This window comes from Caretta caretta, chromosome 2 (assembly GCF_965140235.1).
Source record: "Caretta caretta isolate rCarCar2 chromosome 2, rCarCar1.hap1, whole genome shotgun sequence".
In the NCBI taxonomy this organism is placed as follows: domain Eukaryota; kingdom Metazoa; phylum Chordata; order Testudines; family Cheloniidae; genus Caretta; species Caretta caretta.
In genome coordinates, this window is record NC_134207.1 from 236,824,270 (window position 1) to 236,847,121 (window position 22,852).

The window sequence follows — 22,852 nt, forward strand, 5'->3', positions numbered from 1 at the left end:
AAATATATAGTTTATTTAAAAATAACAGTTGGCACGTTATACTCGGTTTCTTTTTAATATTTGGGCACACACTCTCAGTGAGTTAGCTGCATGATGATCTTATCCAAGAACACCCAGAGGTGTGTGACAATACACATACTCAGCTGCAATAGCAATAATAATAAAACGAAAGTGTAGTAATGATCAAGTATATTGCATGTATTTAGGGTAGAGCATGATCCTGCACTCCATCACTAGTCTATGGTTAGGATATGAAGGGCATAAGGAGAACAAACATTAATGGAGAATGTGATATTACCATAATAAATATGTTTGTGTAAAATAACAGGCAGGAAAGACAATCTTCATACTTGAAGTTGAAGGGAAAACTATGAGAATATTGAAGAAGAATATTTGCAAACATCTGTTTGAATAAAAATTGCAAGCGCACTTCAATGATATTTGCAATATTTTAAATTTTATTTTTTATGTTGTTAATACAAATGATGCTTTGTTGATAATATGCATGCAAAGTGAAAGTCTCTCCTATACTCACCAAATATCTATTTGAATCGTTCATGTTTACAGATGGAAAATGTTCTTGTATGACAAAGTCTAGCAGTGTCCTGAAAAAAAGAACCAAACAGTTCTTTAACCAAAACCAGTATTTTTAGGACTAATGTGCCAAACGGATGACTAATCATTCTTATTCTCCACATTAAAGGGCTGATCAAATCCCAATGAAGTCAATAAAGAAACACTCATTAACTGCAATGGATAAGACCCTAATAGAATCTGTTAGCAATAAAACTTAATGTTTCACACACAGAACAGGATTAGAAGCAGTCACATTATGTTAAAACAACTCCAAGTATTACATTCTCTGATTAGAGCACAGTATTTGTTTACATGCCCGTATAACAACATTTTCTGACAAACTGGTTTGGTTATAAGAAAAAATCACTATCAGGCAAAGTTCTGAGCCAAGATTCTCCACACAGAACATTTTAATGACTGAATTCTAAACCCTTATAAAAAACAGCTATTTACCACAGTATAATACGTTCTTCGAGAACTGCTTATATGGGTCCTGACAGCAAGTGACATGCAGGTCCTAGGTGCCTTAGCTTGGAACGTTTTCAGAAACTATGGACTGGGGCTGCACACATATAAACTAAAATCCTATGTAGCACAGCCTCAACCATAATTCAGTTCCTTCTGCAAACCAAAAATCTGCTGTAAGATTTCAAAATAAAGGGGACAGAGGGCAGGCAGCATGGATCCAGGCAGGCAATCATCTTGAAGAACCGCTTACTATGTTAAGTAACTGTTACTTCTTCTCTGAGCACTACCTGCCTGAGTTCCTACTGTAAGTGATTAGCAAGCAGTCTATAGATTCAAAGGAGGAAATTCCAAGGAATCTTACTTGAATAAAAATCACAAAACAGCTCTCTCAAACTGAGCAACAAAACTGCTTAAGGGACAACATATTTTAACGATCAGAAAACTATAGTATTGTTAAAAAGCCTACAATAGTTCTGCAATAGTTTGTTACCCACATACATTATTCCCTTTTTAATCCTGCATACTTCTGGAAAATACATATTGCAGAACATACTTCTGTTATTGTTATATTTCATATTTATATAACAGTAGCACACACAGGCCCCTATGAAAACTTTTACAAACTGAAGCCCCCATCCTACAAAAATGTATACAATTGCTTAGTTAATGGGACTACTCGTGTGTAAATTTAAGCCTGTGCAAACGTTTTTGCAAGGTCAAGTCCAAACAACTAAATGCAGCCCTTACCATGAATATCTGGCATTTGAATCTTTATTAAATAGTATTTCTTTCCTTATAAGTAAATAGCAAAATCAGGTGAATCAGTCCAATAACTGATCTTTCCAAATTACTACTGGACATACATGTTTGAATAGGTTTTATTTATATTAGAATTAATATAATTACTATGAAGATTTCATTCTAACCTTTGCAAGTCCAGTTCCCCAGAATGAGCTAAAATTTCCAAGGAACCTATACGAAACCATGATTTGGCAACACGTAGGACTACTGCACCTTAAACATAAACATATACGTTAAATTTAAATAGCTTGCTGATACACATGCACGCACATACACACAAACATACACATGCATTTTATATATATATGAAAATAATAATATAAAAATAAAACTAAAAACCAAATATGAGTGTGTGTACATCATTAAATTCCCATACAAATATTTTAACACTGTTTAATTTGCTTGAAAATGACTGACACACATAAACCCATTTAAAAAGGAACAGGAGCTTATATGATATGGAAAATTGTGCATTTAATTCCAAGAAGAAAAAGGGAAAAACAAGTAAGAAACAATGAAGAGGAAAATGGAAGAGGCAAAAGAAATGAAACAGAGGGAGTGAAGGACCTAAATTTCAAAAGTGATTAGTGGTTTTGGGTACCTATTCACTTTTGAAAATTTAAGCCTAGACACACACAAATTAAACGTTCAAGAAAAGCCATCCAGTTAGAAATAGCATCACTGGTCACACAAGCTAATTCAAACAGAGGAATGTAGCAGGACTGTTATGGAGGGCCCTAATGAACTAACTTAAAGCAGAGAAATAAGACAAATATACTAAAAGAATAAAGGGGGAAAAGAGAAAAGTCTTCTTTGGGCATTGCTATGTTCCAGATTTTTCCATTAATATATTGCAAGTTGCATACCTCTTCGAAACCTTTTCCAGGGGAAGACAACCCTCTTGCTTCTCCTTCCATTCCTGCCCTGCCCCCTCACCCTTTTCCTCCAACACATCCACTTTTATTTGGTATAAAAATCATAAGCAATTTCAGCTTCTCCCTTTAACATCTTTTCTGCCCTCTCCCTACCTCAGTTAGAGAACAAGTATTTTGTAGCAATAATTAAGTTAAGACTAGGGTTACCATATTTCAGATTCCCCAAAAGAAGAAACTGATGGAGGGGAACTCCATCAAAATTCACCCTTTACCTCTTTTGTTGTGGCTGTTGTGATCAAATTTTGAAAGAGAAGAGACACACACATCAGGTATGTCACACCTACAGCAGCCTTGACCACAGGAATTTTAAATTAAGAAACATTTGGGGAATGATTTCCTCAGGAGGAAGTATAGTATCTAAATAAGGACTCTCTGGAAATGAGATGATTTGGTGCATATTTTCATTCAAAAATATAGTGCACTTTCCAACTACACAATGTCAAAAATCACTGAAGAATATTTTAAATGCACTGATTACCTCTTTCTTTCTTAACACTTCCATTGTAAAACTGGTCTCTCCACACATCATCATTACTTACAACTAAGCTGTAAGAGAAGAGAAAAAGCCATGAAAGATGTCTGAGCAAAAATATTTTATACCCAAATGCAAGTCACATTTTACAATTCTATTTCATTTTAAAGAAGAAAGAAAAGATGAATAATTGGTGTGCTGGTATGATTGAGTCTTTACAAAGAATATAGGCAGGTGACAAGATGAGGTTACAGCTTATTAGCAAAATGTGTTTGTTTCACCTTTACCTTATCCTCCAACCCCACAACCCATCCTTTGCCTGTTTCTTTCATCTGTGCCATCTTGTCATAATCTTAAATTGTCAGCTCTGGGGCAAGGACTGTCTTTTTTAATTTGTGCTGTAATTTGGAACTTTGATTATTGACTGATACTGTTGTAAAATAAATAACAATCATAGTTGGCGAGTTATATGGGTCCATGGTGCCTGGGCACCAGGAATATTCCTGGCCCAGGGCCCAACTCCAGCAATGTTTGAGACCGGGTCTCTCCCTAAGCCCCAGCTTCCACCCCTGGGCTCTCCCCTCCGCACATCCCCTGAGCGATTTACAATGGACTGGGGCCCCCACCCACCCACCACTGTCAGTGCAGCAGAGCTGAGGGCTTCCTGCCTGCTCACTCCACATGGCTAATGGCCCCTCCCTGCGGCCCCTGGGCAGGGTGGGTCTGTGTCTACACCCGCTGCTCCTGCGCCAAGCGCCCTGCGGCCAATAGAAAGCTGCAGGGGCAGTGCCTAGGAATAGCAGCGCGGAGGCCCCCTGGCCAGGAGCCCCAGGTAAGCACCGCAACCCCCCACCCCCTCCCAGAGCCTGCACCCCCACCCCTTTCCCACACACCCCCTCCTACCCCCAAACTCCCTCCCAGAGCCTGCATCCCCACCCCTGAGCCTGCACCCAGACTCTGTCCCAGAGCCTGTACCCCTCAACCCCTCCTGCATCCCCACCTCCCCAGCCCAGAGCCTGCACCTCCTGCACCTCCACCCCTTTCCCCAACCCAGAGCCTACACCCAAACTCCCTCCCAGAATGTGCACCCCCAGCCCAGAGCCTGCACTTTGCTCCTCTCTGCCCTCTACCCAGATGTCCCCGCCCACGCCTGCTCCTCTCTGCCTCCTCCCCCAAGGCCAGGCCCATCAGCCGCTCGCTTCTCTCCACTTGCCTCCTTCCCAGAACGGGGGGGCCATGGCCCCATTACTTTTTCCTGCCTTCGGTGAGAGATGGGGGGGAGGGAGTGACAGGATTGAGCAGCGAACAGGGGAGGCCTTGGGGGAAGAGGCAGAGTGGGTGTGAGAAGAGGCGGAGCGAGGGAGGGGCCTCAGGGAAAGAGGCAGAGTGGGGATGAGCGGAGCACAGCCCCGCCCCTTTCTAAGGAGCTTCACTTTCGGCACTTCAAAGATAGCAGTGGGCAGGCACGCCTACGGAGGGGTGACTCGCACCACATCCGTGTCATTTCCCTCCTGCATGGCCAGCCTTTTTTGCGGAGGCTTAGCCTCCTCTGGCCTCTTATACGCGCTGCCCTACATTCTGAATATCCAGGCTGTATATAGGTAAGATGAATTTCACCCTGAATCCTTATTAAAAATAAAGGTCACCTTACAGATGGGTTCACCCCACTAACTTCATGTGTTGTTTTCCCAATTAGAAGCCCCAGTCTATGACTGCAGTGGTGCCAGATAAAGATATTTTCTTCATCTGGCACCGCTGCAGATGTAGGCTGCAACTTCCAGTTGGAAACACAGCACATGAAGTTAATGGCATGAACCCACCTGTAGGATGCTCTTCTTGGCTGAGTTATATGGCCCTTTCCCACATTTCTGCCAAGACTCAGCAAGAACTTTGTAAATGGATTAAAATTGTTGAGACACAACAGTTCCCCATTGGGACGAATATGGGTATCAACTGGGTTTCTTCAGTGAAAACTTTATAAAACAGGTCTGGTGGAAAGAGTCAACAGAACAGCCTTATACAGTGACACTTTACCAACTTGCCAAGTATAGTGGACTAAGGAATATTTTGTACACGGCAGAATTAGCACACAGTTAAGGAATAATGTTTGATAGTATCTCTGAAGTGAACAATTTGTCAAGACAACAGTACAGGAAGGACATAACCTTGCCATAAGCTCTCACACTGATGTCCACACAGATTTGTGGTTTTGCATCAATTACTGACACTTTGGGACCTTTTGTTGAAATGAGTGAACAGATCTTCCAACACGTTATTTACAAACATTGCACTCCAGCAGAGCAAATGTGTTAAAACTAACAGGCGTACTTGTGGCACCTTAGAGACCAACAAATTTATTTGAGCATAAGCTTTTGTGAGCTACAGCTCACTTCATCAGATGCATGCAGTAGAATATACAGCGGGGAGATTTTATATACACAGAGAACATGAAACAATGGGTGTTACCCTACACACTGTAACGAGAGTGATCAGGTAAGGTGAGCTATTACCAGCAGGAGAGGAAAAAAACCTTTTGTAGTGATGATCAAGGTGGGCCATTTAGTAACACTCAGTAACAGATTTAAAGGTGGCAATTTTGCAACAGAAAAGTTTCAAAAACAGACTCCAACGAGAAACTGCTGAGCTTGAATTAATACGCAAACTAGATACCATGAACTTGGGCTTGAACAGAGACTGGGAGTGGCTGGGTCATTACACATATTGAATCTATTTCCCCATGTTAAGTATCCTCACACCTTCTTGTCAACTGTCTAAATGGGCCATCTTGATTATCACTACAAAAGCTTTTTTCTCCTTCTGATAATAGCTCATCTTAATTAATTAGCCTCTTACTCCACTTTTTTATGTTCTCTCTCTCTCTCTCTCTCTCTCTCTATATATATCTTCTTACTATATGTTCCATTCTATGCATCGGATGAAGTAGGCTGTAGCCCACGAAAGCTTATGCTCAAATAAATTTGTTAGTCTCGAAGGTGTCACAAGTACTCCTGTTCTTTTTGTGGATACACACTAACAGGGCTGCTACTCTGAAACCTGTGTTAAAACTAATGCTAGAGAGATTTGCAGGCACTCTGCAACCACAGAAACCACAAGAGTTTGCATTGTGACAGCTGAGTACAATGCATTTGCAGCAGAATGTTTACTTTCTGTGGACTCTGAAACACATGAGCCCCCAGACATGACCAACTCACGTGGAACACAAAATAAATGTCACAATTTTAACCAGACATCTTGAAAGTTTTTGATTTACAGAATTCTAAGAAAGAAAATAGATAAATGTGCTTATTAAAGTTTCTATATCTCTAGCAGATTTGATTTTTAATTTTTTTTTTTAATATGACCACCTGTGGGGTTTTTTTTTATCCTGGAGGACACTAATGACAAGTGTACTTGGTTGTTGCTTTTATCTCAGATTTTGTGCAGTGAATTATATTCAACATAAGTTTTAAAAATCCTGTAATAATTAAGAAAAGTATCAGATCACCTGAAAGGGGCACCATCAACCTAAAATGCGTATTTCTAGCTTAAAATAGTTTTTCTATCTATGTTAAAAGAAACACCCTAAGGTTATTGCAATTGAAAGTTATGAAAGACAAAAAAGTTCTCTATTTTTGCCATTTGTTTACTTTGTGTATATGATAATACTTGCAGATCGTCATTTTCACCTTTTTTCATGTGTAGTGATTTAGGCTCTGATCCTGCAAAGACTTACACAGGTGCTTATTTTATGCGTGAGTAGTCCCACTGACTACTCATATACATAAAGTATGAGCATATTACTTATAGGATCAGGATCTGAGTCAGTTAGTTCACGCTGCTCCTTGTGCAGGTGTTCCATATAGCAACAGGTGAGAGTTTAAAAAAAAAAACAAAAACATTTAAAATAGAAATTGTGATTGTAATACCAGACAATGGAAGGGGAAGTTAGTGGCAGGTGTTGTTTCTTAAATTAATTTTAACTCATTTTTGAGAGCTGAGTAGATTTCAAGTTGACCGTGTCCCTTTAAAACACAATCGTCTCTCACCTTCCCTTGCATCCATTCACAGCTGTTCACTCCAAAACAGAGAAAAGTTATAGCAAACAGTACCATCAACAAAAATGTATTTGCAAATCACTTCAGAGACAAAAGTGAATCAATTCGTAATGAAAATTCTCAAACCTAGCATCATTAAGAAGTTTTACCAATCTCAAAAAATGGAGGGGTATATTTTGGCACTAGCTGTAACTCTGCATTTAGAAAAAATCTCTCTCTAAGAGATTAGCTACTCCACTTCACTGATTCACAGCTCAAGCCTAAAAAGCCCAATCCCAAAACTCAACTTCATAGTTTCCATAAACATGAATGTTGCAAAAGAGAAAAGATGGGTAATACCTAGCTGCTCTGCTTGTAGGAATTCCAAGGTAGTGCATGGCCTCACTGCACAAAAATTCTCGCACAGAGGAGCGAAGCACAGCTCTTCCATCACCATTTCTACAGAGAACAAATGGATTGGGAATATTTTGTCTTCTGTTTTCAAATATGTAGAGAAAACATCAAACTTCTGTCTGTGTGAATTAACTGTACTGTACCTTGAATATGGAGTCTTTCCTGAACCTTTCAACTGTAATTCCCATCTTTCACCATACCTACATAAACAACACTAGTATTTATGATACATACTGGGATATCCACATGTCAACCAAATATTACATACAATGCTATATGATCATTTTAAAATAAAGCACGCTGTACCTGTTTGTGTACACACCAATCAAGTGGGCTCTTCCATCACCCAGCTGACCTGCCCAACTACCAAACTAACAAGAACAGAAATTTTAAAAATTAAGTCATTTTCTTCTTGCTATCATTTACATGTTAGGACATCATTAAAAAACATCTTAACATGACCTATATGATACAAATAATGCTACAGTTGCTCAAGTAATTATTAAGGGATTGATCCCCCAAACATGTTTCAACATAATCCTGCACATGCTTACTGTTTGCTTACTGATGAAGATTTACTGAAGTTAATGGGTTTACTCACAGGAGGAAACTGTAACCAAGATTTACAATTCCCTCCCTTTTCTGCCCGTTGCCCCTTACACAAGACAGAATGTAAAATTACAATCTAGCCCTCAATGAGCACTGAGTATTTTTACAGATTCTCAAGACATAATTCAAATGGTAAATGCCAGCACATAAATGCATATTATCATGTGCAGAACAGGTATTATTGTTACCTGATGGCCTCCATACCTATGGGCCAGAGGAATAGACCCTAAAACCACTTTCCCACCACTGACAAGCTGGAGAAAATCGTCTGTTTGTTTGACAGATACATCAAGGTCCAAAATGCCTTCCAGAACATCCTGAAAAAACAGAAATTATTTAGGTTTCAGAGTAACAGCCGTGTTAGTCTGTATTCACAAAAAGAAAAGGAGTACTTGTGGCACCTTAGAGACTAACCAATTTATTTGAGCATGAGCTTTTGTGAGCTACAGCTCACTTCATCAGATGCGTACTGTGGAAACTGCAGAAGACATTATATACACAGAGACCATGAAACAATACCTCCTCCCACCCCACTCTCCTGCTGGTAATAGCTTATCTAAAGTGATCATCAAGTTGGGCCATTTCCAGCACAAATCCAGGTTCTCTCACCCTCCGCCCCCCCCTACACAAACTCACTCTCCTGCTGGTAATAGCCCATCCAAAGTGACCACTCTCTTTAAAATGTGTATGATAATCAAGGTGGGCCATTTCCAGCACAAATCCAGGTTCTCTCACCCCCCCACCCCCCTCCAAAAACCACACACACAAATTTAAACGTTACCAAAGTTCTGATGATAGGGAGATTTTGTTCACGCTATTCTTTGAGTTAATAAGAGACACCACTAAAATGAAGGTGCATGATATACAAAGCTTATGCTCAAATAAATTGGTTAGTCTCTAAGGTGCCACAAGTACTCCTTTTCTTTTTGCGAATACAGACTAACACGGCTGCTACTCTGAAACCCATAGTATATTTTGTGTTCAAAATTTTCTATTAATTTTAAAGATACATATTAATAAAACAGGAACACTATATTCTAAGAAATAAATAAATCTAACCTTTGAAACTGCTACAAGAAGAACTCTGGATATAAAAGGAGTAGGGTAGGCTACAGAAAAAATGCAGTCTCGTACTTTACGAATTGAGTTTTCTGGAATAGTATCAACAGGCAGCATATCTGTAAAAAAATCCAATGAACCTTTTAAAAAATGTTATGAATTAACCACATTATTATATATTATTTTCCCTAAAGGCAAAATAAAAATAGAAAACACAGGAGACAAAAATGTATCATGTTTTAGACAGTAAAGGCTGGATCCTCATCTGTCTACAGTGTAAAGCAGATTTAAGTAGTTTATACTACTTATGCCCTCCAAAACAAATCTAGGGTCAACTGGTGGTCAATTCCCCCCCACCTCCCATGCAGTTTAGAACAGCCTCAGGGCTGATACAAATTGCACACAGTCGTAATGGCCACTAAGGGTATGTCTACACAGCAAAGAAAAACCCATTGCTGGCCCTTGCCAGCTGACTTGGGCTCGTGGGGCTCTGGCTGCGTGGCTTCTGTATTGCTGTGTACACTCCTGGGATTGGGCTGTAGCCCAACCTCTGGGACCCTTCCACCCTGCAGGGTCCTAGATCTTAGGCTCAAGCATGAGCCTGCAAAGCTATACAGCAGTAAGCAACCCCATAGCCTGAGCCCCACAAGCTTGAGTGGGCCATTATGGGCCAGCCACGGGTTTTTCTTTGCTGTGTAGACATTCCTAAAAGGCGATTTCAACTGCCAGGAATTCCCCAAGAGCAGCCACACCCTCTTTCCCCCACAATCAAAGTCCCCTGTGCAAGGAAGCAACACAATTGCAGCCATAAGCATAGGGGACATACAGCCAGAATACTGATCTGGAGACTCCCCTGTGCAAGAGTGATCCCCAGGTAGCCAGTTAGCCAACTTTAAGTCTGCTTTGTGTAGTGCAAAGCAGCCTTAGCAGGGCCCACAGTCTGTGGCTCTTGCTGCAGCATAGCCTGTCCACTCCAAATTCAAATATTCCCTTAGGGCTACTTCCCATCCTGGCTAGAGACAGGAGTGCAAAAATAGCATGTTTTATGACAGCAAACTAGTATTAAAAAGGAGTACTTGTGGCATTCATGCATCCGATGAAGTGAGCTGTACCTCACGAAAGCTTATGCTCAAATAAATTGGTTAGTCTCTAAGGTGCCACAAGTACTCCTTTTCTTTTTGCGAATACAGACTAACACGGCTGCTACTCTGAAACCTAGTATTAAAAGTAATCTTACATTTTCCATGGATTTTTGCGACTGTAATTTAACAATCCTTTGCTAAATGTACCTGTGTTAAATTTCCTAATAGACATTTTCACAAAAAATATAGCGATCGTTAATAAAATATTTATAACTCTTGAAATTTGTTCCTAGAAGTGGTATTCAAATAGCGCCACTGAAAAATCTGTTTTGGGTTGTCCAAGAGTGCACTTTTGTTGTGTGTTTTTATAACCACATACAATTTTAGTATCTGAGTAGGTTACCCCTGCAGTTCAATGTTACAAAATACTATTGCATGCAATCCTGTAGACACAACCAATTTTGCATTAATACACAACTGGGACAGCCCTGGCCCATTACTGGATAAGTGGTACTGTTTAACACAGCTACAGATCTCTAATACAAGGATAAAAAGACTAAATAGTTTGCTGTGGTCAATGTTGGTTGTAATTTTAAAAGTAGTACATGAGCTTGACGCTGTCTCTCCCAAACCACCAAATCCAGTTCTTTCCAAATAAAGCTGCAGGCAAATTTAATAAGCATTTTAACAAAGACCACAGTCCAGCAAACAGAAATAGTTGTGCAATATAAAATGTACCTATGAGGCTTTCTGAAGAAAGGCTCCACATACTAAGACTATTTGTTTTTCTTTTTCTTTCACAATAACCTTGGTCAAGGTTTGATTTATTGCTGACAGGAATTCCCCTGAAACTCCCTGCTGCACCTATGGAATCCAGGAGGCAGCATCCAGCCTGACAGATCAGCACCACCCAGGTGAGGAACTGGGCGACTCCATGGCACCCGGACATGCTGACACTGGAACTTTGCTTTAAAGATTGCCAGTCAGTACAGACCCAGGAGTCAAAACAGTAGTAATGGGGACCAAAGCTCTTCTTCTGCAGGAAAGATCCTTCAGGCAGGGAAAAGGTCAGACTAGAGGATTACAGTGCTCCCTTCTAATATATTTAATTTATAAACTAGAGATATTTTCTTCCCTCACTTTCTCTCCCTCCTCATCTCTCTAGCCCCATCTATTCTACAGTGGCAATTTGCCTATTGTTCTGAAACCGTTTTCCAGAACTGCACAAAAATGGTTTCCAGGTGACTTGGTTGTGCCGGGAAATGGCCTGGTCTGGAGAAGGTTTAAAAAAAAAAAAACCAACATTTTAAAAACGTGACGGCCTGACCATCCCACCGGGCTCAGCGGCCTGACCCAGCACAGTCTAGAGGCTCAGTTCAGAAAACAGGCAACGCGCCAGCGGAGACAGGGCCCCCGCGGAGCGCGTGTGACCCAGCCACAGCCCAGGGGGCAAGGCGCCCCACAGACGGGACGGCAGCAGGCACAAGCCCGGCCCCAGGACCAGCCTGGCCAAAACCGGCGTCCGCTTTGGCGGCACGGCTACGCCCTGTCACGCCACGGAAGTACTTGGCATCTGCCTGCCCCTGCCGGGGAGCGTCTCCCTGGTCTGTGCCCCGCTCCGGGCGGCAGGGAGGGGGGTGGCTATCCCGCGCTGGGCGGTATCTTCTTCCGGGGACCCGCTTGGCTGCAGGGGCCGAGGACGCAGGGGTGGGCGGCTCCCCGTAGGGCTGTGGATGGGGCCTGGCTGCCCCTGCTCCTCACCCTCCCCACGCCCCGCTGGCACGCGCAGTGTCCCCGCCACGGCGCCACCCCGCCCCGAAGGCGGCTCCGCCCCGGCCGCGCCCTGCCCGGACCCGGCCCGCGGGGGAAAGGGCGGCTGAGCAGCGTTTCCGGGTCGCGGCGGGGCCGGGAGGCGCAGCGGGTGGCGGCGGCGCTGGGAGACGCCATGGCCCTGTGGTGGTGGCGGCGCTGCTGCTGCTGCTTCTCCCGGGCGCCCGCGTTCGGCTCCCTCCGGAGCTTGCTGGAGGCCGCAGGGCCGCGACTCGGCTGCGGGCCCTGCGCGGGGCGGGCTGCGGGGAGAGCCGAGGTGAGCGAGCGGCGCTGCGGGCAACTAGAGGTCACAGGAATGAATGGGAACCGCGGGGTGGGGCGCGGGGCGCCGGGCTAAGGAGTGTGTAGAGGGCGATGGGTGCGGGGGGCACTGGGTTAGGGGGCGTGCGGGGGGCACTGGGTTGGGGGCATGGGGGGGTGCGGGGGGCACTGGGTTAGGGGGCATGGGGGGTGCGGGGGGCACTGGGTTAAGGGGTGCGGGGGACACTGAACTAAAGGCTGTGGGGTGCGGTATGGTGTGCAAGGAGCACTAGGTATGGGGCTGATGGGGTGCAAGGGGTACTGGGCTAGTAGGCTGGGGGGCATGAGGTGCAAGGTAAGGAGGGAGGAACATGTGGAGTGCAGGGCACATGCATGGTATGTCTATGGGATTCAGCAGGGGAAAGAACTATTTTAATATGTTTTATATGGTACAGAGAACAGGGATGTTCAGATGGGGGGTTGGTATGTGAGGGCTGGTGTACCAGGGTGGTGGGCAGTTTGCAGTCAGTGAAAGACACATGTGAACATGAGCAGAAATATGCTGTTTGTGAAACACATTTATAGAACATGGTAATCTCAAGCCCTCACCTTTTCTGGGAGAATGCTGGCCAGTCAGTCATGTGACAGCTTCTATTGTACCCACAATGGGGGCTGTGGGAAGCGGCGTGGGCCGAGGGACGTACCAGCCGCCGTTTCCCGCAGCCCCCATTGGCCTGCAGCGGCGAACCGTGGTCAGTGGAGCTGCGATCAGCCGAACCTGCGGACGCGGCAGATAAACAAACTGGCCCGGCCTGCCAAGGGCTTCCCCAGAACAAGTGGCTTCCCAAGTTTGGGAAACACTGACATGGGGTGTGTGTGTGTGTGTATACAAACACACACTCTAGGTATGTCTGCATTCTAGTCACTTTAGTGGTGCCTCACCAGCTACGGTGCTATTTATACCCGTGCTAGCTGGGCGTGCAGTGTCTTGTACTCTACATGCAGTCGTAAGTGTAGACATACCCTCAAGACACTGTTGATCCCTTTAACTAAATGTGTAAATTGAGGTAGACCAGAGTTCAAGGTAAGGAGGTGGAAATGCAGAAGAAAACTGTAAAAAGTAATGTTTTCTGGTGTTCAGAATAAGTGGAATGTATTTCTTACATCTACAATTAATATAAAACTAGACTGGTTGTTTTTAAAGCAGGGTGGACTTGATTTAAATCAAATTGATTTAAATCACTAGTCAGGAAGACTCGATTTAATTATGGATTTCTACATAGAAGTGTATTCTTGTTGTTACCAACCTGAAGATCCTGCATGTTCAGACATGTTCCTTTCATCATCTTCAACTCAGCTTCCTCCTGAGAAGGAACACTTCTCATGATGATGTTTCATTCTGGCAACCAGGTCTTGCATTTCTTTGTTGCTCTGTTTGCATTTTGCACGCATGCTTTTCTTACCCACAGGTGGAGGAACTTCATTAAAATATTCCCAAACTGGGTCTCTTTTACAGCCTGCTGCCATGATAGGTTTTCCCTTCTAGTGAGAGAATGGCATGGTAGATCTCAAATCAGTGAAGGCTACACTCAGAAAGACCTCAAGACTTCTGTAATATGCTACTCAAACAGTTCCGCTTTTGTTTCTACTGCCTGTCCATCCGTTGTCACATTTATCTCCAGACTTCTTCTCCTTCTCCAGATCTATTCCACCCCTAACAATCTTCTATTCATTGAACTTTTTGAAACTTTGCACTTTGAGAGAGAGGTAAGGGATTGACTCTGTACACAAATTTGCAGAGGGACAATTTTCAGAGGTCTGTTGTTTCTCATCTATCTATAGTATTTATTTAAAAACATTTTTTGCTGTTAACAAGCATGTTATCTCTGGAGACACAAATCCACAGTTTGAGAACTGCAAAACTAAGCATCTCTGATGCTATCTTGTAAACTGAGCACTGAGTTCCATTGGGTAGATAGAAAGATTAACCTAAATAATCTATGCAGAAGCCCTTGGAACCCCATAACATTGGGTCCCTAATCCATGAACTATTGAAACTCGTTTACAAAACTTTTACATAAGAACATAAGAATGGCCATCCTGGGTCAGACCAAAGGTCCATCAAGCCCAGTATCCTGTCCTCCGACAGTGGTGAATGGCAGGTGTCCCAAAGGGAATGAACGGACAGGTTATCATCAAATGATCCATGTCCTGTCACCCAATCCCAGCTTCTGGCAAACAGAGGCTAGGGACACCATTCCTGCCCATCCTGACTAATAGTCATTGATGGACCTATCTTCCATGAATTTATCTAGCTCCCTTTTGAACCCTGTTATAGTATTGGCCTTCACAACACCCTCTGGCAAGGAGTTGCAGAGGTTGAGAGTGCTTTGTGTGAAAAAATACTTTCTTGTGTTTGTTTTAAACCTGCTATCTATTAATTTTATTTTGGTGGCCCCTTGTTCTTGTATTATGAGAAGGAGTAAATAACACTTCCTTATTTACTTTCTCTGTACCACTTGTGATTTTATAGACCTATATCATATCCCCCCTTAGTCGCCTCTTTTCCAAGCTGAAAAGTCCCAGTTTTAGTAATCTCTCCTCATACGGAAGCCTTCTATACCCTTAATAATTTTTGTTGCCCTTTTCTTAAACATTACTTGAATATATTATCTCACATTATAGAATTAGAATTTATAAGCCCTACTCCGTGTTGAGGTATCTTTGAGCTATAGTGTAGCTTAATTAAAACTATCTTTAGACAGGTGTTTTCCTCAAAAAGCATTTTATAAAAAAAAATCCGATTTAAATAAAGTCTGATTTTATTTTATTTTTTTTAATCATTGATTTTTATCCACCCTGTTTTAAAGTAGTTTAATAGATTAGACACAAATGCAAAGGTCCCGGTCTTGCAAACATACATACTAAACTTTAAGCCCGAGTAGTCCCACTGCAATCACAGCCTGAATTAAGCTTCTCTCAGCTTTCCTTTCCCTGCAAAGGGATGGGGGATTTTCATTTCCCCTGGTCCTTGATCCTCCTTACTATGCCCTGAAACAAGACTACTCGTGCTAAATTAAAGTCTTTATAGGGTGGGGACTTGTTGTTGGGGAAGAAGGCCCTGTAAAGGTTTTCCTATGGTTGCGTTAGGAGAACTAGGCTAATTAACCAGTGTTTTCATTACCACCTATAATTTGGGTTTGTTTAGCAAGAAAATACAGTTTACACATTTTTTGTAGTCAAAATGAAATAGGTTTTTTGTTTTTTGTTTTTTTTTAATTATGGTTGTGTTTTAGGTCCATCTCTCAAGGTCATGGTGTTGGCTTGACCCGCACTGAGAAGTGCTGCCTGTATTGACTGATTAGTGTGTGTGTGACCTGAGGTTAAAAACTAAAAAAAAAAAAAATTGCCTCCAGTGCCTCAGGTTTCTCATATAAACCACCAAATAGTCATTGCCTCTCATGGGGTGTTTTGAGGAAAACACTTAAGTAATTAGCTACGTGCACTGCTCCTGAAGTGCAATTTGGGGAGCTAGGGGAGCAAAACTTCCCTTTCCCCATCAGACATTTTGTGGCACTTACAAGGAAATGGGACACCAGTTGTCCACTGAAAGAGACTGCAATCATGGATATGCCACAGTAGGCAGCTGCTGCAACTGTAATCTGCAAATGTCCAGTGAATTGTCCTTGTTCCTCCCGAAGCGAGATCTTACGAGGGGCAGGATTCACAGCGAGTCCTGTGGCATTGGTATTTTCACCTTTAGCGGGAACTGTGCTGTTTTGAATGTTCACTTCTTGACTAGGCCTGACTTCTTTATTTTTTAACTTTTCCAGGAAGGGTGGGTGGATGGTGAGGGTTTAGAGCCTGTACAGCAGTGGTTCTTAACCTGGGGTGCACACACCCCCTGGGGGTGTGAGATGCCCTTTCTGGGAGGGCAGGACATGCCAGTTTTTTTCGAAGGTAAATCATCGAAAACACAAATTAAGCACAGGCACATAAGTACTTTGTTTAATCAATCCTATGCATTTATTAATATTATACATTTTTAACGATTAATATATAAACAAAAATATATGTAGGTTTAAAGAGCTGACCTACTTCAACGATTTTTGATAAGGGGTGCGAGAACATATTTTGGGAACCAAAGGGGTGCAGGCTGCGGTAAAGGTTAAGAACTACTGTGGTACAGTATTCTTTCTTGCTCCCTGTGCACAAGGAATTAAGGTAGGAGGCACACTGAATTAAAACCTCTTTAGGGGAAAGCAGAGGATGCACACCTTTTTTTATTATTTTTATTATTATTATTAGTGTAGCGGTTCCTGGAAATACCAACGTGGGTCATGCCAGCCACTCTTGTCCTTGGGCAGCTCAACACAAATCTACCTGCAACATAATGAGCTATTGAAAGGAGGCTGTGCCTCCCCTGAGTGTATAGACTGGGTCTTGCTAGTACAGCTTTCAGATATCAACTAGATAAAAGGTTCCTCCCTGGTTCTTTCTAGAAGGGGTGAGTAAGTTCAGCATTCTTATGTGCAGGAGTCAGCTTATCAAGTAAGTAGTTAACTGGCAATGTGTATGTACATACCACATCATGTGTAAGGAAACAATCGCAATACTGCCTTTGCACTGGGTTTTACAACTATCTACACGAGGAAATACTGCAACTAAATATTAATGAACAAGTATTTCTTAATGATCATATAGTTCCACTGAATGTAAAGATTTTGATTTTTAGAGTAAAAGTAGTCTTTTCTTTCTGCAGATGCATTATTTTCTGGGGAGAAGTTCAGTTTTGTCATTTCCAAAAATTCGTAGTATATTTTTGCGGTAAGTTGAAGATCCATATTGTTAGGTAACAATTCAAGTAGGTAAAGAAGTAATTATATTAGGTAGATTGCATAGGTGAAGTTGTGGATTTTAAACTCTAATGCCTTGGTTATTAAAACAGACTGTAAAATGAGATTATTCACCCTAGTCTGTACAAGACCAATTTAATATAGGTCATATTACATTTTCTGTTGATGTGGCATGAAGGTAGACTGAAATTCTCCCATCCTGAAAAACTTGCAGCAGTGAAAAAAGCTCAGGTAAGGTCCTGAGGTTGAAATAGAGGAAACCTAGTGTGTGGGTATAACCCTCAAATTCAGTGGATCTCTGGGATCCTCAAGGAAATTAGGCTCATTCCCTATCGATCCTGGCATATCCAGGAAGAGGCTCTGACTCTTTGTATTGCTCAGCCTCTCTGTCCTACTTGTAGGACTGAATTTGATGTAGACATGGTTGGCCAGAGTGACTAGCTGCATAGAGTGTAGAATATATTCAACTCCAAAATAGAAACCACTTTCTTTATTAAAAAAATAGGATGGTAAAGTCATTCTGTTGGCACCAAATTGCAAGTGTTGACTACACCTGCAAATTGGCTGTCAAGGAAAGGAAAACAGAAATGGCATTGCTAAAAAAAAATCCCCTCTAGTTTACTGAACACATTTTCTCAAATGCTGCGTTTTACACATCACTCTAAAATCTGTGTCACATGTAACATATCCTGACATGTAGCCGTGCTAAACTCCTCACTGTGCTGGCTGAAAGTATTTTTGGGGAGGCAAGAGCCTTCATGAATTGTTTCTGTTGTCTAAAGTCAGAAAAAAGCCATTTTTTAACCATCTTAATTCTTTTGGATCATACTGTTGCCAGGTTTCATCATACAACAACCTCACGAACGTGCAGCTGTAGTAAAACAGTTACTGATGAAAAATACAAGGACCCTTTTAAACTTGGTCGGAAAGACTTAAAGAATCTGTATGAGGATATTAAAAAGGTAGGAGGTTTTGGTGAATGCTTTAGGAAAATGTAATGATTCTGACATTGAAAACGGTTAAATGCAACCATCTGGTTCCCTTTAAAATTTACCAAAGCTCTAAACATAGTAACTGACGGAAGATTTCTCTTGATAGTCTACGTGTATTGCTGTCATGAGATCCGCTCTTAATCTAAAATGAAGGTGAAGAAGAAATCATTACGTAACTGATAGAAGCAGAAAAATGACTCTCTATTTCCACTATCTAGTGTACTTCACTGTTCTTAATCATTTTTCCCCCAAGTTATCATGAGAAATAGTCTTAAAACCAATTCCAACATAAATTGTAGGGAGAAAAACCAAACTACTAGCTTAGAAGATTTGAATGCATGTTCCTGACCTGTAATCCAGGTTGATTATGTATCTTTGAAATTAATACATTGTTCTGTTTACAGGAATTTCTTGTATCTACAGCAGAACTTAGGGAAATGTGTGAATATTACTTTGATGGAAAAGGGAAAGCCTTTCGACCAATGATTGTGGTGCTAATGGCAAGGGCGTGCAATATTCACCATAATAACTCTGGGTGAGTCCCTGGTCTTAAAATATATTGGTATGGACAAATATAAGCTCTAAGTAAGATTTTTCAGACCTATCATTTGTTAAAATTTCACAAAATTTGTCTAGTGACTTCATCAAAACAATAAGGTGACCCATGAAACTTCAATTTTATTTTGTATCATTAAGTACATTTTACACTCACAAAGCAATGATCTCTATTGTTGGAACTGAATAAATAGTTTTGGTGCACTTTTCCAGTAGAATTGTGAAATGTACTGTTGTAGCTATGGAAGGGAAAAAGAATCCCCAGTTCCAGTATTTGTGAAGATTTTGGTCATAGTCACATCTTGTAACATAAATAGATCATTACTACACACATCACCCAGTGAACCAGTTTACACTTCACCCAAACTATTTACTATTCTATTTATAAGCATCTTTATAGCTACTAACTGCTGTCATAGATAAGAACTTGTTTATTGTGGGAGGGAAAATAGTATTTTATATTTAAACACGACAGGCCTGGAAGCAATTAGTACCTTTCATACAGTCTATGCAGCAAGATTAAACAAAACTAGGAGAAAAACTGTTTTCTCTACAGATATCATTTGTGCAGGATTCTCACTCCCAGAAATCAGGATTAGCTCAAAACTGGCATAATTCCTTTAGGTTGTTTGGCCCTTGAGGTAGAATATGATGTAGGCCCTGTACAGGCTCTCTCACATTACCCGTACTGGTTGTAAATGCTGCCCTCCACCTATTTTCCAGACAGTTCCTCCTGTCTGTACTCAGCAAAGGACAGAAACTGTTGCTGATATAAGAGGGAGGGTTGAAGCATCATTTAGATATCATTTGTCAGTTCCAGCCCAGCCCTTAGTCAAGTCCAGTTGATTATTCTAAATTTCTGAGGCCCTTGGTTCAAGCATTTTTGTGTACTTCAGTGGTGCATTCATGGTTTTTTATTTTCCCATCCCTTGACATCTAAATTTGTTAGGCAGTTTTATGGCTACTGAGCACATTACTTCTTGGTAAGCCACTTGCTTGTTTTTGTTTTGTGGTTCAGTGCCTATCTGGGTTGGTGACAGGGTGGATTTGATTTAAATGATGATTTAAATCACTAGTCAGGAAGACTCGATTTAATCATGGTTTTCTACATAAAAGTGCATTCTTGTTAGTTGTTATAACTTTAATACTTATTCTTCACAACACAGATAGATGTACGTTTCATTTTTAGAAGGTACACACTATACATTTTTAAACAGTGATTTATTTTGAAAACTTTTCAGATTAGTTTTACAGCTGTATCAGAAAATGAATGATTGTTTGGTTATTTCATTTACCAAAGGTAATGGAAGCAGATATTTATGAAGTTATTGGGAGGTGAACTGTCTCCAATTCAACAGGTTAATCATTAATATTTGGAGGATTTTCTTGCCAGGCTGTATTAGGAGGAGAACATCACCAGACAGACATTTAAATTGTTTTATTTAACTAAAACAACAACGTTAAGTATTCTGGATTTTTTTCTTCAACAACAAACGTATAATATTTTAACAAAACAAGTGTATGTCCCTCGCTTCTCACATTTATCTCCAGACTTCTTCTCCTTCTCCAGATCTATTCCGCCCCCAACAATCTTCTATTCATTGAACTTTTTGAAACTTTGCACTTTGAGAGAGGTAAGGGATTGACTTTGTGTACACAAATTTGCAGAGGGACAATAGGGTTGAGGTCTGTTGTTTCTCATCTATCGAGCTATAGTATTTATTTAAAAACATTTTTTGCTGTTAACAAGCATGTTATTTCTGGACACACAAATCCACAGTCTGAGAACTGCAAAACTAAGCATCTCTGATGGTATCTTCTAGCCTGAGCACTGAGTCCCATTGGGTACATAGAGAGATTAACCTAAATTTATCTATACAGAAACCCCCGGAACCCCATAAGATTGGGTGCCTAATCCATGAACTATTGGAACTCATTTACAAAACTTTTCTTAAACATTACATGAATATATTGTCTCATGCTATAGAATTAGAATTTATAATCCCTATTCCATGGTGAGATATCTTTGAGCTATAATGTATCTTAATGAAAACTATCTTTAGATAGGTGTTTTCCTCAAAAAGCATTTTATCAAAAAAATCCAATTTAAATTAAAAAAAAAAAATCTGATTTTATCCACCCTGGTTGGTGACTACCTCAGTGCTTGGCACATGTTTCTCTGGCTGGTCTGGCACTTCTCCCAGTGTATCACCCTCCTTTTTTTCCCTTGGAGATAAAGCTTCTAATTGCCCTTCACAAAGTAACTGGAAATGTGAAGGAACTGTAAAGTGTCAAAGCATTTGCTAGAAGAAGGCGCGCTGAACTTAATCCATGTTTATGCTGCTTGTTGCAATTTCTGTACGGCACATGGCTTGCATGGACGAGATAGTGGGAATGGAACTGCGCACACCTTTCCCACTATAATCCAATCACAGTGCAGGTGATTCAGCAATGCAACACTGACTCTGCGACCTCATAATCCAAGTACTGTGTGATAGGGGCGTGCCGACAGGGAGAGGATGCTGCTGGATGTCCTTAGAATCCTGCACACAGGTGGCCTGGGAGTGATGGTCATTGGTTGTAGACTGGTGTAGATGCCATGTTTGTATCCTTCCTAGGTGTCACAGCAGTCTTGTCTAGGGACAGTGCTGCTGTCCTCAAATTGGGAAAGGAATGGGGAAAAAAATCCCTAAAAAGCACGTACTATACCCGAACTTATCAGAGTGCTGCACCTGACTGTTCATCCAGGTTTTCTGTGGACCCAAATAAAGTTTGTAACTTGGAATGTTCACAAACTTCTCAACAGAGGTGGTGGATCTGAGCATTGGAGCTCTATACTCAAAATATTGATGCAGTACAATATAGCTATTGCTTGTAGGGACTGTGCATGGGTCGTCAGGTGTAATGGAATCAGAGTCAGGTGCCAAGCCAGAGGTTAGAGCGGGAGGTAGAGTTAGGAGTCAAAGCCAGAGTCAGCATCAGGGATAGGGTGCAGGTGAAAGGATCTGGAGTAAGGGAGGTAACCAGGAATAGACAGGTGCCTGCGGTAAGGATAGCAGGAAGAGACAGGAAAGCACGGTTCAGGAATCGGGCAAGTAGGCAGGGTCTGTAGTAATAGCCAGCCAAGGATTCTCCTAGTGGCTTAAAGACCTTTCTGTGCCTCTTTCTGGCTTAAGTAGTGCATCCCAGCCAGTTGATGAGGCTGCACATCTCTCCCAATCAGGAGCTTCATGGATGGTACCTTTTGAGAGCTATAGCTTTGCAAGCTCCCTTTTCCACTGGTTCCGATGAGCTACTGGGTGATGCCACAGTCTGAGCGCTGCCTGGGGAGCTGTGGGTCCAGGTGTGAAGCCCGCTATCCCTCACATGTCAGTACTCAGTGAAACAAGAATTACTGGTGTGTCACAGCTAGAAGAAGTTGTTACCCCCAAAATCAGACTTAAGGCACCCCCAAAATGGCCTGCCTATATCAGTAACTTAATCCTCAATTTGTCTGTTTTTGGTAGTTGAAAGGGGGTGTCCTACTATGGAGGAATCGCCAGGGTTTTATCAGGGGTTTCCCTCTGACCTTTGGAAAACTCCCAGAACAGATTAACTGTGTTGACCCCTGGGAGGACACAGAGACAGCCTTCTGCTCAAAGAATTGACACTCAGGCAGCAATCTTTGCAAACAAAAATAAACTTTTATATGACACACTGTCTTCATACAAGAAATCTAAAACATTAAATTATTTCAAAAGACATACATCAAAAAGGCAAAATAAGTTTCCTTGGCACATATACACATTAAAGTACCCAACACCACAATATTATACAATGGGAAATAGCTTTAAGTGGTTACATTCTGCATGCGATGGCCAGTCACATGCAGGATGCTGACAGGGAGTTCTTATTACAACTTAAAATAACAAACATACGTACACAAACAT

The 22,852-nt window shown here is 41.6% G+C and overlaps 2 protein-coding genes across 11 annotated transcripts in view; one reads left to right on the top strand and one right to left on the bottom strand.

The window, feature by feature from the left end:
* Nucleotides 1-11,810, bottom strand: part of LOC125631337 (protein nucleotidyltransferase YdiU) — a 56,471-nt gene extending 44,661 nt beyond the window's left edge. For all 5 annotated transcript variants that reach the window (XM_075125930.1, XM_075125928.1, XM_075125929.1 and 2 more), the window contains exons 1-9: nt 11,189-11,810; nt 9,369-9,487; nt 8,498-8,626; nt 8,007-8,071; nt 7,844-7,900; nt 7,647-7,745; nt 3,259-3,326; nt 1,971-2,058; nt 536-605 (exon numbers count right to left, since the gene is read on the bottom strand). In XM_075125930.1, coding sequence (XP_074982031.1) covers nt 536-605; nt 1,971-2,058; nt 3,259-3,326; nt 7,647-7,745; nt 7,844-7,900; nt 8,007-8,071; nt 8,498-8,626; nt 9,369-9,487; nt 11,189-11,399 — 906 coding nt within the window. In that variant the 5' untranslated portion in view covers nt 11,400-11,810. The remainder of the gene's footprint in view (nt 1-535; nt 606-1,970; nt 2,059-3,258; nt 3,327-7,646; nt 7,746-7,843; nt 7,901-8,006; nt 8,072-8,497; nt 8,627-9,368; nt 9,488-11,188) is intronic.
* Nucleotides 11,811-12,167: 357 nt separating this feature from the next.
* PDSS1 (decaprenyl diphosphate synthase subunit 1) overlaps nt 12,168-22,852 on the top strand; it is a 42,808-nt gene continuing 32,123 nt past the window's right edge. For 2 of the 6 annotated variants that reach the window (XM_075125931.1, XM_048837857.2), the window contains exon 1: nt 18,816-18,903. Coding sequence is in view for 2 of the 6 variants with exons in the window: in XM_048837855.2 (XP_048693812.1) it covers nt 12,396-12,536; nt 17,283-17,347; nt 18,215-18,338; nt 18,773-18,903 (461 nt within the window). In the remaining 4 variants the exon portion in view is untranslated. Of the gene's footprint in view, nt 12,537-17,282; nt 17,348-18,214; nt 18,339-18,772; nt 18,904-22,852 lie in introns of those variants that run through there. The other 4 variants (XM_048837855.2, XM_048837854.2, XM_048837861.2 and 1 more) reach the window with 4 other exon arrangements.